General features: G+C 36.4%; 1 protein-coding gene and 1 long non-coding RNA gene across 2 annotated transcripts in view; one reads left to right on the plus strand and one right to left on the minus strand.

The window, feature by feature from the left end:
- Nucleotides 1-381, minus strand: part of Zdhhc15 (zinc finger DHHC-type palmitoyltransferase 15) — an 89,106-nt gene extending 88,725 nt beyond the window's left edge. The window contains exon 1 of the mRNA XM_047535127.1: nucleotides 4-381. Coding sequence (XP_047391083.1) covers nucleotides 4-139 — 136 coding nt within the window. The 5' untranslated portion in view covers nucleotides 140-381. The remainder of the gene's footprint in view (nucleotides 1-3) is intronic.
- The window catches only part of LOC124971367 (uncharacterized), a 56,655-nt gene continuing 39,205 nt past the window's right edge, over nucleotides 247-17,696 (plus strand). Inside the window, exon 1 of the long non-coding RNA XR_007106329.1 lies at nucleotides 247-776. This is a non-coding gene — a long non-coding RNA (uncharacterized LOC124971367). The remainder of the gene's footprint in view (nucleotides 777-17,696) is intronic.

Here is a 17,696-nt window from a genome sequence, read left to right on the forward strand (position 1 = left end):
TACCCAGGCAGAGTTCAAAGACGTAGGCATAGTAGGACCAGAGCACGACGAGGACAATAACGAGCACTGGCACCCAGGACAGTACTCGGCGGCAGCACCGCAGCCCCCCAGACAGAGCCATCTTCCAGCCCCGCCGCATCTTCGGCTCGAAGATCGACCTAGCAGGCCTGCTGGCGCTGGGTAGGAACTGCTTGGGCGGCGGCTGGGAGGCGGGAAGGCGGGCTGTGCGGCGCTCCACTGCCTAGCCTGGCGGGAACCCTCTCGCCTAGCCAATGCCACCTGTGGGGCCGTACTGCTAAGTGCGCCCAGCCTGGCACAATAGGCGTGAGTCACGGCGTGGAGGAACTGGTCCTGTTGGAGCGGAAGGTGATCGGTCAGGCAGTCGAGGCTGGACACTCTCAGAGGGAGTGCAGTCCCTCCCCTTTCCGCCTCTCCCCTCCACCCCCACCCCCTTGCTTCAGCGCTGGATGCAGAGCTGGACCTCTGCAAAACTGTAAAGCGGAAGAAATTTGGGCCCGCCCATCGACTCTTACTGCACTGCGTCCACCCTCTTCTCTCCAATTTCGTTTCTCTACGTCTCTGTCTCTCCTTGCCTCTCCCTTCCCCTTTTCCTCGCCCTCTCCCTGACTCCCCCGACCCCACGCACTCATACGAGGACCCATACTGTGTGAAAGATGCGCACTGTAGCATCTCATGACTTAAAGGTCATCCAGCCCCATCCTCCCACTGCTGCTTGAACAATATGCTTAACACGTAGTGCCGCAGTCGATGCTGGGGTAAGTCCGTTGACAGGGCACTCCCTCCTTTCCTCTTTCCCTTCCTGCAGAATTAATTTAGTATATTTTCAGAATAAACACAATGGTACAGAGAAACAAATGAGGGAGATAATGATTCTGTGAGGGGCCAGGGAAAGCTACAAAGGAAATGATACTTGAACTAAGCTTAATTAATAAGAATTTCCTAGGCAGATTAAAGCAGGAGGACCTTTCAGACAGAGGAGACAGCATTTACAAAGGCATATAATAAGAAAAGTCCAAACGTGTTCCAGGAACATATAGTGTGGCATGAACGAGCATGTAAAAAGGAGAGGCTGGGGAATGAGACTGGGAATATAGGCTGAGGCCTGGATGGGAAGGTTCTTATATGCCTTCTGGTGTGTGATGACATAGTCCTGTAATGCATATTATGAGCAGCCATGAAAGGATTTAGGGCAATGAAATGACATCAGAGATGTGTTTTTGTAAAAGAACTGGCAGGGTTTGGGAGAGGAAGATGTCCTGGAAGCAAAGAGACCAATTAGGAGGTAATTTAATTCAACAAATGTTTTTGGAGTGGTTCCTTTCTGTTAGGCCAGATTTGGTATAAAAAGAGGCCTGTTGCCAAGAAGCTCATGTTCTCATCAGGGTGATAGGTGTTTCTGATGCAAGTACAATAATAAATAGAAGTATGGGTAGCCTTTTGGCATTTATGGATTTGACACTCACTGTTTTAATGATTTCCAAAGGTCTGTTACATGAAGAAATTGTAAATTTGCTAAGACCAATGTTTGATTCCCATTCTTCATGACAGCTGTGTGGGAGCAAAGGTTTCTATAAAATCACTCTCTGTTCTTGATTTATGGTTACATATGCAGTAAACTTCCGGAAGTGACAAGATCTTTATTGTTTCCTTTCAGATTAAGTTAAAGGTTGGTGTAACTGAAGTAATGATGTAATGAATGCAGTTTATTTTAGTTACAGTATTTAATAGCCCAATTAATTATTTCAGCCCTTAAAGTTCTAATGTGGATACTTAAATTTTCCAATTAGTCATGAATTTGGGGGCTCTTAGGACATATATTTTGGATTGTCAAGGGTATTCTCTTTAAGCCAAGTAACCTTGAGAAGGCATTAAGTGAAAGGGACAGTCTGAACTGGGTTTCGAATAATGACTGGGAGTTCATCAAGGAGAGAAGAGGTGGGAGTAGGAGTTAAAGGGAAGAAGACCCTGGGCAAAAGGAAATATGTACTGGTAAAGCTATGAAGATCATCACAGCATATTTGGTGATTGAAAATAATCTGGCCTCGCCTGAATATATTAGAGTAGTCTAACCAAGAGACTGTAAGGGCCTTGGCCTATGACAGATGAGGAGAGAGAGAAGAAGGAGACAGATATAACAGTGTTGTGGGGTGTGGAGAATCAACAGAATTTGTTGACCTGTTGGTGGTGAGGTATGAGATAAATTATAGCTAACTACCAGAATTCTAACTTTAATGCCTGGATGATCAGTTTGCCAGTTAACACTCTAGAGGCTGTGATGAGAAGAGCAGATTTTGTAGGAGTAGGTGATAACTTTCATTATTGGACATGATGAGTTTTGCCTGAATCTTCTTATAAATTAGCCTAGGCAACAATTAATCTGGGATTAGGGTTTATGGTAGGGATAGCTTATATGCAGAGTAGCACAGAAAGCCAAGAACTAGAGAGACAAACCATATGCAACACAGTTTGGCAAACTATGCTTATGGGCCAAATTTGGCCCAGTAATTGTTTTTCTGAATAAGTTGTATAGGAACACATTCATGTTTACTCTTTTACCTATATAATCCATGGCTGTTTGGTACTGCAGTGGAACAATTGAGTAGTTGTTACACAGATTATATGGCATACAAAGCCTAAATTTAAAAAAATTAAAGACTTTACCCTTTTATAAAAGCAGTTTTAGATTAACAGTAAAATTGAGAGGGTCAGAGATTTCCCATATAACTCCTATCCAAAGGCATGCATAGCCTCTACCAAAACCTTCCACTAGAGTGGTACATTTGTTACAGTTGATGAGTCTACATTGACACATCATTATCACACAAAGTCCAGAGTTGATAATAACATTCACTCTTGGTGTTCGACAAATGTATAATGACATATATTCACCATTACATTATCATATAGAATATTTTCACTGCCTTTAAAATCCTCTGTGCTCCACCTATTTATCTCTTCCTTTTTCTAATCCCTAGAAACTACTGATTATTTTATTTCTCTATACTTTTGCCTTTTCCAGAATGTCTCGGAGTTGCAATCATATAGTATGTAGCCTTTCCAGATTGGCTTCTTTCACTTAGTAGTATGCATCTAAGATTCCTTCATGAGCTGGGGTTGTGGCTCAGTGGTAGAGTGCTTGCCTCTCACATGTGAAGTACTGGGTTTGATTCTCAGCACCACATAAAAATAGATAAAGATATTGTGTCCATCTACAACTAAAAAAATTATTTTAAAAATTCCTTTATGTTTTCTCATGGCTTGATAGCTCTCTTCTTTTCAGTGCTGAATAATACATTGCCTGGATGTACCAGTTTATTTATCCACTTACCTACTAAGAGATATCTTGGTTGCATCCAAGTTTTGATAGTTATGAATAAAGATGCTATAAATACTCATGTGAAGGTTTTTGTGTGGACATAAAGTTTTCAGTTCATTTGGATAAATACAAAGAGTAGGATGATTGGATCATATGGTAAGAGTATGTTTAGTTTTGTAAGATACTGCCAAAGTGTCTGCCAAACTGGCTGAACCATTTTGTATTCCCATCAACAATAAATGATAGTTCCTGTTGCTCCACTTCCTTGCCAGTATTTGGCATGGCCAATGTTCTGAATTTTGGCCATTCTATAAATTCTGTAGTAATATAACTTTGTTGTTTTAATTTGCAAATGGATAATGCCATATAGTGCCGAATGTCTTTTCATTGGTTTATATGCCATCTGTAGGTTTTTGACCCATTTTTTAATCAGAATGTTTATTTTTCTCACTGTTGAGTTTTTAAATTGTGAATTTTGGATAACAAGCCTTTATCATGTGTGTCTTAAAATATATTCTTCCAGTCTGTGGCTTCTCTTTTCATTATCTTGATAGTATCTTTTGCAGAGCAGAAAATTTTAATTTTAAAAAAAATACAAAATTTATTTTATAAATTGTACCTTTGGTGTGCTATTTGCTCATCACCAAACCCATATTGTCAGGATTTTTATCTCTGTTACCTTTAGGAATTTTAGAGTTTTGTGTTTTGCATATAGGTCTGTGATCCATTTTGAGTTAATTTTTATGAAGGGTGTAAGGTTTGTGTCTAGAATAATTTTTCTTCTTGTTATTGTCCTGTTGTTCAAGCACCATTTTAAAAAATACAATGTTTTCTCCATTGTGTTATGTTTATTCCTTTGTCAAAGACTCATTGGCCATATTTATGTGAGTCTTTTTCTAGGCTCTCTGTTATGTTTCATTGATCTATTTGTCTATTCTCAACAGTACCACATTGTCTTGATTACTGAGACTTTATAGTAAAACTTGAAGTTGAGTAGTATCAGTCCTCTTAATGTAGTTCTTCTCCTTTGATACTATTGGATATTCTGAGTCTTTTGCCTTTCCGTATGAACTTGAGAACTAATTTGTTATATCAAACAAATAAGTTGCTGGGGATTTTGATGTGATCCATTGAATCTATAGATCAAGTTGGCAAGCCTTGACAATGTTGAGTCTATCTATAAACATGGGAATATCTCTCCATTTATTTAGTTCTTTGATTTTTTTGTCAGAGCTTTGTAGTGTTCTTCATATGTGTCTTATACATATTCCAATAGAATTCTTCTTAAGTACTTCATTTTGGGGCATACTAAATTTAAATGGTATTATGTTTTAAATATCAAATTCCACTTGTTCATTGCTGTTTTATAGACAAGTAATTGACTTTTGTTTATTAGCCTTGTGTCCTTCAGTCTTGTAATAATTGCTTATTAATTCTAGGGTTTTTTGTTGATTCTTGCAGAATTTCTGCATACACAACCATGTCATCTATGAACAAGGACTGTTTTATTACCTCCTTCCCAGTCAGTATACATTCTTTCCTTTTCTTATCTTATTGAGTTACTTAGGACCTCCAGTAAATGTTGAAAAGGAGTGGTGAGAAAGGAACATCCTTGCCTTGTTCCTGATCTTAGTGGGAAAGATTCTAGTTCCTTACATGATGTTAGCTGTAGGAGTTTGGTTTTGTTTTTCTTTTAGATATTCTTATCAAGTTGAGAAGATTCCCTTCTATTCCTAGTTTACCGAGGGTTTTTTTTTTTTTCATTATTAAATCTGAATGGATGTTGGATTTTGTCAAATGCTTTTTGTTTTTCTAATTAATTTTTGTTGGTACATTCTAGTTGTACATAAGAGTGGGGATTCATTTTGACATATTTACATATGCACATAACATAATTTGGTATATTTTATTCTCTAGTACCTCCTCTTTCCTCCCCTCCTCCCTCCCCTCCTCCCTCCCCCTGGTTTCCTTCCTCTCATCTAGTGAACTCTGTTCTATTTTCATGAGACAACCCCCCTTTTTTCTCTAGCTTCCAAGTCTGAAAGAAAACATTCAACCCTTTACTTTCCTAATCTGGCCTATTTCACTTAGCATGATATTCTTCTATTTCATCTATTTCCCAGAAAATACCATAATTTTGTTCTTTTTTTATGGCTGAGTAAAGCTCATACATATATATATAATATACCACACTTTTTTTTATCTATTCATCTGTTCATAGACACCTAAGCTGGTTCTATAGGGTATGTGCCAAATACTTTTTCTACATCCACTGATTTCATCAAGTAATTTTTCTTCTTTAGCCTGTTGATTTGTTGAATTACTTCAATTGACATTCGAATGTTGTACCACAATTGAATACCTGGGATAAATTCCATCTTACTGAGGTGTATAATTGTTTTTATACGTTATTGGGTTCAGTTTGCTAATATTTTATTGAGAATTTTCATATGTTTATTAGAGATATTGACCTATAGTTTTCTTTTCTCATAATATCTTTTCCTGCTTTTAGTTCTTAGCCTGATTTTAGTATTGGGGTGATGGTGGCCTCATGAAATGAGTTAGGAAGTAATTTTCTCCGATTCTATATTCTGAAAGAAATTGGAGAGAATCGACATAATTTATTCCTTAAATGTTTTGTAAAATATTGATTTGGAAGGTTATTGATTCAGTTTGTTTTCAAATTTTTCAATTTCTTTTTCTTTCTCTCTCTTTTTTTTTCCCCCTGGGAAACAGTATTGAACCCAGGGGTGCTCTACCTTTGAGCTATATCTCTAGCCCTTTTTATTTTATATCTGAAACAAGGTCTCATTAAATTGCTGAAGCTGGTCTCAAACTTGCTATCCTTCTGAGTTGTTGATTCGACTTTTTTAATAGACAAAGGCCTTTTCAGATTGTCTGTTTCTTGTGAGAGTTTTGGCATATTGTATCTTTCAAGAAATTGGCCTGTGTCATCTAGGTTATCAAATTTGTGAGCATAGAGTTGTTCATAATATCTTTGTTGTCCCTTTAATTTTCATGGTATCTATATTTATGTCCCCTCTTGCATTTCTGATATTAGTAATTTGTGTTCTTATTTTCTTAGACTGGCTTTTGTTTTGTTGACATTTTCTATTTACTTCCTATTTTTTACTTCATTGATTTCTGCTCTAATTTTCTATGTCTTTTCTTCTTCTTACTTTGTATTTAATTTGCTCTACTTTTCCTAATTTCCAAATGTTGAAGCTTAGGTAATTGATTTTATATCTTTTTTCTTTTTTAATTTATGCATTCAATGCTATAAATTTCCACTTCAGCACTGTTTTTACTGAATCTCACAAATTTTGATGAGATCTATACAATTTCTTATTTGATGTATTTAATCTCTACATTTAATCAATTTCTGTCTTTGTTTCACTTTCTTTCTTTTAAGACAGAGGGCCTCACTATGTTGCCCACACTGGACTGGGAACCTTGGGCTCAATCAAGTAAATCTCTTATTTCAGTCTCCTGAATAGTTGGGACTACAGGCATGTGCCACTGAACCTTCTGTTACTGATTTTTAATTTAATTCCACTTTATCTAAGAGTGGTTATTGCATTTATGTACTTTTAAATTTCCTGAGGTATGTTTTATGGCCAAGAAGATCTTCTATCTTGATGAATATCCCATGTGAACTTCAGGTGAATGTGTATTCTATTGTTGTTGAATGAAATTGAATGTAGATGTTCATTATATCCAGTTGATTGATAATGTTCAGTTCAACTATGTCCTTGCTGATTTTCTCCATGTCGGATCTGTCCTTTTGTCTTTTTTTATCCAAGAAATAGAATTTTCATGTAGTAAGTGGTTTTCTAGGCATTTAAACCTAAAGTACTTTTCTCAAACATTGGAAATTTCTCTGAGAAAATTTTGAATTAATGTTAAGACTCAAGTCCATGCTCAACTACTGTTCATGTCAGAAGTTCATTCAAAGGTTAATCATGTTTTCTCTAGCTGGTAGGAACATGCATGGTTTGAATATTCCTTTTCAAATCCTTTTTATAATCTTTCAGTGTGTTTTGTTTATTCATGAAAAAACTATAATTACCAGGTATTTCATAGAAAAAAAGTCTGCCCTTCAATTTGTTCAGATTCTTACTGGATAATAGTTGAAAAGAAGAAAGGGTTATAACATTGAACCTACACAGATTTTTATTTAAAATTTTTCATTTAAAATTTTTCAGCTTTATTGAGGTATAGTAAACAAATAAAATTAGTGTATACTTAAGTTGTACAACTTAATGTCTTCAGTCAGATTGAGTATCCCTAATTAGAAACGCTTGAGAACATAAATGTTTCGGATTTTGAAATTTTTCTGATTTTGGAATATTTGTAGAACCTTACAGGTTGAGCATGCCTAAGCCAAAAATCCAAATTTTGAAATGTTACAGAATCTGAAACTTTTTCAACACTGACATGATGCTTGAAAGGTTTCATATTTTGGATCATTTCAGCTTTTGGATTTTTGGATTTCAGATGCTTAACCTGTATATGACATCTGGAATGATCACCACAATTAAGCTAATTAACATACTCATTACCTCACATCTTCCTTCCTCCCTTCATTCCTTCCTTCCTTCCTCCCTCCCTCCCTTCCTCCTTTCCTCCCACCATCCCTCCCTCCCTCCCTATCCCCCTTCCTCTCCTCCAAATCCTCCTCCTCCTTTTCTTTCTCTCTTCCACTTTCTTTTTGGTGAGAGCATTTATATTTACCTTCTTAGCAAATTTCATGTATACAATATAGTATTGTTAACAGTACATCAGATCTCTTGAACTTATTCATCACGAATAAATGAAATTTTGTACCCTTTAACCAACATTTCCCCTTCTTCCTAACCCTTGAGAACCACAATTCTACTCTGTCTCCATGAATTTGACTATTTTAAATTCAACATATAAGTAATCATGCAGCATATGTCCTTTTGTGTCTGGCTTAATTCACTTAGTATAATGTCTTCCAGATTCATCATGTTATTGCAATTGGGTGGATTTGCTTCTTTAAGACTAAACATATTCCAGTGTATTGGGTGTATATCCAGAACAGGGATTCATGGATCATATGGTAGTTCTAGTTTTAATGTTTTGAGGGAACTTCATGCTGTTTTTCATGTTGTCCCTACCTATTTACATTCCAATCAATAATATATAAAGTTCCCCTTTTCTTCACATCCTTGCCAACACTTGTTTTCTTCTGACTTTTTGTTGATAGCTCTCCTAAAGGGTATGAGGTTATATCTCATTGTGATTTTGATTTGCATCTCCCTCATAACTAGCGGTGTTGAGCAATTTTTCATATACTCATTGGCCATTTGTTTTTCTTTTTGTTCATTTGACTTTTAAAGTAGTAAATGCAGATTTTTAAATTATTTTTTACATGACAATAGAGTATATTTTGAAATATGATACAGACGTAGAATTAGTATAACTTGTTCCAATTAGGATCCCATTATTGTGGTCATACATGATGTGGAATTACATTGGTTGTGTATCTACGTATGAGGATAGGAAAGAAATGTCCTATTCATTCTACTGTCTTTCCTATTCCCATATCCCCACTCTTCCCTTCATTCCCCTTTGTCTAGTACAATAAATCTTCCCCTCCCTTGTTGTGGGTTAGCATCCACATATCAGAAAGAACATTCTGCCTTTGGGTTTTTTGGGACTGGCTTATTTCACTTAGCATGATATTCTCCAGTTCCATTCAGGTAAATGCAGATTTTATCCACAATAGTGCAATAGGGAAAAGAGACCTCCATATGGAATTAGGTTTGATTCTGAATATAAAATGGGCAAGCTGGGATTTACAACCAAGGAACAGGTTAAGGGTCAATGAATGGAAAAATAATTTTAATATTATGTTGGTACAATAGCTAAGCTATGAAACCAACCTAGGTGCCCTTTAACAGATGAATGGATAAAGAAAATGTGGTGTATATACACAATAGAGTATAACTCAGCCATAAAGAAGAATGACTTTATGATATTTATAGGTAAATGGATAGATCTGGAGACTATCATGCTAAGTGAAATTAGCCAGTCCCAAAAAGCCAAAGGTTGAAATTTTTCTCTGATATGTGGAAGCTAACCCATAATAAAGGGGGTGAGGGGAAGAATAGAAGCTCATTGGCCATTTGTATATCTTCTTTGGAAAAATGTCTATTCAGATTCTTTGCTTTTATATTCAGCTATTCATTTTTTAGATAATTGAGTTATGGCAGTTACTTTTATATTCTGAATGTTATTTCCTTATTAGATGTATGGTTTCCAAATATTTTCTTCCATTCTGTAGGTTGCCTTTCCATTGTGTTGATTGTTTCCTTTGCTACACAGAAGGTTTTCAGTTTTATGTAGTCCCACTTGTTTTCCTTTTTACTCCCTATGTTTTTAGTGTCCTATCCAAAAAATGATTGCAAAGACCAACACCAAACAACCTTTTTCAGAAATTCAATGGTTTCATATCTTATGTCTGTCTTCAATACATTTGAATTGATTTTTGTGAATAGTTCAAGAGTTCTATTTTATCCTTTTGCATGTAGACATCCAGTTTTCCCAACATACTGTATTGAATAGATTATCCTTTCCACATTTTGTAGTCTTTACCCTTGTGGAAGATCAGTTCACTCTGTATGCATGCATTTATTTCTGGGCTCTGTTTTGTCCCATTGGTCTATGTATCTGATTTTATACCAGTATACTACTGCTTTGATCACTATGTTGTTGTAATATAATTAGAAATCAGGAAGTATGAGGCCTCAAGATTTGTTGTTTCTTCGAAACTGCCTTGGCTCTTTGAGTCTTGTGTTTTCATATTAATGTCAGGTTTGTCATTGAAATTTTGATAGGGATTGTAGATCTTTTAGGGTAGTATGGACATTTTGACAATACTAATTCTTTCAACTCATGGACCTAGGATAGCTTATCTTTTGTGGGTTCTTTAATTTCTTTCTTCATTGTTTCATAGATTCCATGTCTTTCACTTCCTTGGTTAGTTTTTTCAAGTATTTTATTCTTTTTGATGCTATTGCAAATCAGATTACTTTCTTAATTTCTTTTTCAGATAGTTCATTGTTAGTATGCAAACATGCAACCTTTTTGTCTTGAATTTGTATTCTGGAACTTTACTAGATTTGTGTGTTATTTCAACATTTTTTGGGGGTGCATTCTTTAGGGATTTTACATGTAAAATGCAATCTGCAAACGGAGAATTTTACTTCTTTCTTTCCAATTTGGATATCTTTTATATCTTTTTCTTGCCTGAATAATTTGGCTGAGACTTAACAGTACTATGTTGAACATAAGTGTTGAGACTGGGCATCCTTGTCTTATTTCTTGTCTTAGAGGAAAAGCCTTTAGCTGTTGAGTATGTTAGCTGTGGGCTTGTCGTGCATGGCCTTTATTATGTTGAGGCACATTTCCTCTATACCTAATTTTTGAGTGCTTTTATCATGAGTTGGTGCTTAATTTTTTATCCTTTATTCTGTTAATGTGATGTGACACATTTAATGATTTGTATATGTGGAACCACTCTTGCATCCAGGGATAAATACCACTTAATTATGTTAGATTCAAAGTGGGAGCAAAGTTTTCATTTAAGACACCTTGGGATACCTAAATCAGAAAACAAGCTAAACTGAAAACAATAGAGGAAAGGAGGGGGAATCTAATAAAGGTTATTCCAAATCAAAGAAGGCTTAGAGGCTGGATTTGAACTTGAGACTCAGAGACAGACACTCAGGGAGATTAAAAGATGAGAGAAAGAATAAATGTAAATGAGTTGGAATCAATGGCTGCAGCAATTAGAGTAGGTGGTTGCAATAGAGGGATAGAATGTGAGAATGAGAGTGTGTTTAGAGAGATGGTGAGGAAGGTCTGAGTTGATTATGAGAATGCTTGTGAATTTTTGTAGCTTGGTTTTATGAGTCAACCCATGTTAAATACTTAGGTGGGTCAGTTACATTCAAGGAACAATGGCAGAAGAGACATTACTATTTTCTGGGTTGGGGCAAACTGTTCTTAGTTTGGAAAGAAAATTCTGATATATTCTAAGTGTTTCGTAGTGGCAGGAGAGCTCCCATAACTGCTCTTCTAGCTAACGTCCATTCAATTATACAAAGTATTACAATCGATTAGTATCAGTGGGAATCAGATACTTGTTTCATCATGTATTCTGGTTGCCATTATGAAGTTTCCTGTGCAGGTGGGAGGCATGGGATGACTTTGGTACAATCTAGCAAGGAGTGATAGAAGACATATTAAAACTGTTTGGAAAGCAATTGAAACTTGAAAGACTGTCAAGGTCTTCAATGGCCACAGAATATATTGGCAGGGTTAGATAATGGTGATGTGTCTGAAAGAGAGAAGACAGCATGTCACACTTTTATATTTCCTCTGAGACCATTCAGCATTCTGTCTTGTAGATCTTCTTAACTGGCCAGTATGCTTCCTGGGTACTATGTAACCTGTCAGGATTGCAATATTGTCAATAGTATGGGGGAATTACAAATGTGAAAGCCATTATTGTGAATGAGCATTTGGGTAAATATTATAGTGAGTTATTATAAACAAAGTTAAACTAGATTGGTAAATTAGAACTGACTCATATTGTTTGAAGAAGTATAACAGTGCAGATATACTTCCAGAACTTTGATAAATCATACCTGTTGTTTTACCTGTTGGTCCACATATACAGGATCATATAGAAGTGGATCAGCATATAGGCAGAATATAGAGGACTGTGAATATTGTTTTTCAGAGTGAGGATTTTAAATGAGAGTATTGGTCAATTTCAAGTAATGAAGTTGGAGGAAATGGATACTTCTTTCAGCAAACATTAAGTGTCAGTAATAGTTGTGAATGGGAGTTCAGAAAAAAGGTTAATGAGGGTTCCACCACTTGTAATAGGGTGTCATGTCCTTAGGAAGGATAAAGATCCAGTGAAATGCTTTTTTGTGAAATCCACTGAAATGGAATTTCATGGAGAATTTGGTGGTTAGGATAGGATAGAATAATACTTTTGGCCATTCACACCTGTCCTCAGACTGAAACCAAGTACCTGACATATGGTACATGTTCAATAAATATTTATGCATGATGAATTTTTCACTTACTAGCCATGCTCAGAGTTTCAAATAGACTGTAGTAGCTATTTAAGGTTCTGTGGCAGAAGGCATTCAGGTTACTCCTTCCAGAACATTGAATACTCATTGAACATTGGGTTTAGCTATGAGGGGCTAGATGAATAAGCATCTTATGTCAGAGATCCCCAATTACTCCCAGATTTGGTGATTTGCGAGACTTCCAGAACCATGCATATGATGTTGTTTATGGTTAAGAGTTATTGTAATGAAGCAGAAGGATACATAGCTAGATCATTATGGAAAAAGACACAAATGGAGTCTGCAGAACTCCTTGTGCAGGCTTTGTGTGCTCTCTTTTCCTTATGAAGAGTTACATAGAGTGCACTCTCCCCCAACAAGGAAAATGCAGCAACACGTATGAAATGTTTTCTACCATGGCAGCCCATTAGAGACTTAGTGCCCAAGAGTTTTATTGGTGACTAATTACAAAAGCACTCTCTGCCTAGCACATACTGAAATGCCAGACTCCCAGAAGGAAGGCAGGTGTTCAGTATAAACAGTATCACTTCTACAAATAGTCTAGGCACAGTGTGCTATTCTAATCAGTTAACTGTTGATTGGGAATACTCCAAGAACCAAGTTCCCAAGTTGGCAAACAAAGGGCCAACCTTATAAGCAGTCCCTTCTAAGGATAGCTATCTCAGGTCTGCTACATTAACCATCTGTCTGCTGCTCTTTAACTGAAATCAATGAGCATAATGTTCCCAGGCCAGATAATTTCTCAGGATAGGAGTCTTCTGCTACCTCCTGATATTTGGGGCCTGTTTTAAATCTAAGATCAAAGAAAAAGGAAACTTTTTTAAAAGGAAGTCTACCCCACTGGGCCTACACTGAATTTTTCTAACCTCTGATGCTCGAGATTGTCATGATTTTATTAGACCTCCTTGAAATTTTGGGTTTCTTCAGCATATCCACATCTTGATGGTAGCCTCAATTATCAATTTCCTTTTCTCACATTGAATAGTCACATTTAGCTATGACCAGACCTCTTTTGAGAATTACAGACAAAGGAGGAGTTTGTGAAGGTAAATAGTTAGATCTGGGTAGGCCAACATAATGGGAGAAATAGTTTTCAGCTCCTGGAATATGTAACTGTTCTTATCTTCCCATTTCTACACAAGAAATTTAGTTAGGAAAGAATGATAAAGATGCTGTCAATAACGTTCAACAATTCTAGAACTGCCAGACTTCTTTGATTATCTGGAGGGTTTCTCAGTATAGAACTTTTGAGATTTTCTCTGGAATCATATGGATTCCTTGGTTCAGTGAACACGGTCTAAGAAGTGTTCTTTCAGGCTATTGAAAGCAAAGTCCTTAAGGTGGACCTAGAAGTGGTAGTGCTGTACTTATCCTAAAATAAAGGCATCATTCATTTTTAACTCAGATGCCAGAGCTTCTCTTTCCCTGGGAATTTAGGTAAATGTAGCTTGACTCCTCAATCTCACAGCCTTCACAAATGCAGCATCTTTTCCATGATTTCTTTGAATGTTCAATCCTCTATTTTCACATGTGCCTCTTTGCTATTGAGAGATAAAAGTAGGTATTAATAATTACATAAGGCTAGGAGCAGAGAGAATTGTGAGGAGAAATGAGGAATGACTGCTAATGTGAATGGAGTTTCTTTGGGGGATGATAAAATGCTCTAAAATTTATTGTGGTGATGGTTATACAACTGATTTTTTTAATCATTGAACTGTACGCTTTAATTACGGGTTAATTGTATGGTATGTGGATGATATTTCAAGAAATCTGTTACATTTAAAAAGTAAGGACAAGTGTAGTTTTATTAGGTATTGTAGATTTACTGCCAAAAGAGTCATAGCAGTTTGCCTTCCCACTATCAGTGCATGAGTGCTTAATTCCTCACAGCCTCACCAACAGAATGTGTTGTCATATCTTTTTGCCAGTCTGATAGGTGAGAAATGGTGTCTCAGTGCAGTTTTACTTTGCATTTCCCAAATTCTGAGTTTGAACATGTTTTCATGTTTGAGGATAATTTTTTTTTATCTTGTGCGAGTTATCTGTTCATCTCTTTCCTCATTTTTTTTCCTTTGGGTTTTTTATTTTATTCACTCAATTCTTAAGAGTTCTTTGAATATAAGTTATATCAGCCCTTGTTTGTCAGCACCCACACGCTTAACTATTACACTCTACTGCCTATCTGCTATGACACTTTATCCACTAAAACACCATTTTCCCAACCTTTATCATTGCAAAATCATGGCTCAAATTTTGGTCATACAATGATTTAAATGTAGGGTAGACCAGGACCACATTTCACAGCAATGTTCCCCTGGAGTTCTGCCAGTTTGGGGAGAATGCAGGTAGGTAAAGCAACTTGATAACCTATTCAGAGAATGTTTAGGAAATCTTCCTTTTTGAAACTGATTTATTTATTTATTTTTCTTCAGCCCCAGATGAGAAACCTGCTTTCTTTTGTAGTCTTTCTAGCTCTCCCCAGTGCTAATAAGTCAAGGTGGAATCCTATCTTTGGGGACATCAAGACTTCTTGCTTTGATAGTCACTTTTTAGGAAGGGCAGTAAAGGAGTTCCACCATTCTGTTTCCTGGACTATAGATCAGCTTAAGAAAAAAAGTCAAAGTTTTTTTTTTTGTTTTGATACATTCTCATCTGTGCCACTGTCAGGACCTTGTCTAGCATCCTAATTATTCTCCCTTTTGGAGAGAGCCTACCTTATCATTACTATTTTTGGCTGCCCTTTGACCATCTTCAGCTGCCTTTCTCTTGACAGCTTGAAAGTTTCTTTAAAAACGAAACATGCAATTACCATATGCCATGGTTTGACCATCCCTCCAAAAATCATGTTGAAATTTAATTGCTATTCTAAGTGTTGAGAGGTGAGACCTTTAAGAAGTGATTAGGCCATGAGGCTCTGTCCTCATGAATGTGCTAATGCCATTTTCATAGGAATGGGTTAGTTATTGCAGTTCCTGATAAAAGGAATGAATTCAGCTTGATATTTCTTTCTGTCTTGAGTGTGCTTACTTACCCTTCCACCATGTTATGACACAACATGAAAGCCCTCACCAGCTGCTGGTGCCAAGCTGGACTTCCCAGAATACAGAACCATGAGCCAAGTAAATTTCTGTTCATTATAAATCATCCTATCTGTGGTATTGTTATAGCAGTAGAAAATGCACTGAGCCTCTATGACACAGCAATTGAATTCTTGGGCATTTATCCAAGATGAAAAATGCACATGAATGCTCACATCAATTTATTCATAGCAGCTAAAAAGTGGTGAGAACCCAGATGCCCTTTAATAGGTGAATGGCTAAACAAACTGTGATACATTCATACCACAGAATACTATTTATCAACACATAGGAATGATCTATGGATACAACAAATTGGATAATTCTCAAAAGCATTATGCTAAGTGAAAAATGTCAGTCTCAAAATGTTGGGTAGAGTACATTCCATTTATATGTCACTCTAGACAAGACAAAATTGAAGTGTCAAAGAACAGATCATTGGTTCCCAGAGACTAAGGGTAGTGATAGGGTGTGACTAAAATGTAATATCATGAAGGAGGTTTCTTTTGGGGGAGTGATATAACTATCCTTTATCATGATTATGGTAGTAGTTATATGAATCTATGCCTGTGTAAAAATTCTTAGAACTATATGGCAAAAACATCATTCTTGTTTTATTTTAATTTTTAAAACAAACAGAATAAAGTCAATAGGAAAATACTAACCATGCAGTTAATAAAGTATGAACCAAATTCATTTTTAAAATAGAGCAATGGAGACATATCAGGGTGAACCTTGAATAACCAGAGGAGCAATTGGGGATTTATGTATCAATTAGTAGGAAAGAAACAAAAGCTTATAAATTGGGTGGGAAAAAGTGTATTTGGATCTGATTTGTACAAAAACCACCCTGAAAAGAGTGGAATAGATAATGGACTAAAACTGAAAACAGGAGATATTCTAAATGAGAGACAATGAACAACTAAAAGTGGGTCAAGGAGAGTAAGAACGAAAAAGGTTGGGTAGAACCTAGATTTGTTAGACATTATGACCAACTTTGCAGAAATCAGCCACTGATTTGATTGTCAAAAGAAAGTGTTTTGCTACAAAGTTTTTTACTTGAAAGGACACTTTCTTCTTGTGTTCTGGCTAAAAAACCATTTTGCATAAAACTCCACAACAGCAGGCCTTTGAGTATATTTGATAAGCAACACTCTATCTTGTGTCAGAATGCAAGTTCTGAAATGCAGGCCCTCAGGAAGAACTAGCCATGTCGAAGTCTCAAACTCATAACCACCTGATAGTTCTGTGAATGCTGGCTCTGTCCCCAGATTTCTATAGTCATAATAGTTGACACTTACTGCTTACCATATGTTAGGCCCTGTTTTAGGTGCTTTGTGTGTACTGTTTATTTAATCACACCAAGAAGTCCAAGAGGTTATACTACTATCATTCCACTTTGAGATGCAGAAACTAAGACATAGACTGGCCTACAATTCACACAGGAAGTTAAGTGACTGAGCTGATATTCAAAACTTAAGCAGCCTGACTCCATGGCCCAGGCTCTTGAATGTCATGCTGTGCTGCCTCATAAGAGGACAAAGAACCTCCAAAGCATGTAAGTAGGAAGAGACAATTCCTAGCAGCTTTCTCTGCCTTGACCATTTCCCTTCAATCATTTCTACTTTTTGTGTTACCTATTGTTATTTTTACTTTTATTCCCTTTGCCTAATATTAAGTATTCCTGTCCCAATATCAGTAACCTCAGTCACTTTGTAGGAAATCTCTTCATAGTAGTCCTCATATCTCATTGTGAGTATCTTGGGTGACTCTTTTTTGGTGAATCTTCCTCCTGGGTTATCATAATAAAAAACTCTATGGTTGTTTATTTTAGAGTCAGAAACTGAATGGGGATGATGGATTTCTGTGATAAACAAAGTAGGCCTTCCTTCTGAGTTACTTCACAGGTATGTGGAATGAGGCAGTCTTATCTTAACCCTAGGCAGATCTCAGGAATCCAGGAGGAAGGAGCAAGATTTTCTGACTTGCACAGCTGACTACAGCGAGCAAGGCAAACCTAAACCATTATCAGTTTTTCTAAATAAAATTTTATTTAGTCATGTCTATTCCTTTACGTATTGTCCATGGCTGCTTTTTGGCTACTACAACAGAACTGAGTAGTTGCAATAGAGATCATGGAACCCA

The sequence above is a fragment of the Sciurus carolinensis genome, chromosome X, assembly GCF_902686445.1.
Source record: "Sciurus carolinensis chromosome X, mSciCar1.2, whole genome shotgun sequence".
Lineage (NCBI taxonomy): Eukaryota > Metazoa > Chordata > Mammalia > Rodentia > Sciuridae > Sciurus > Sciurus carolinensis.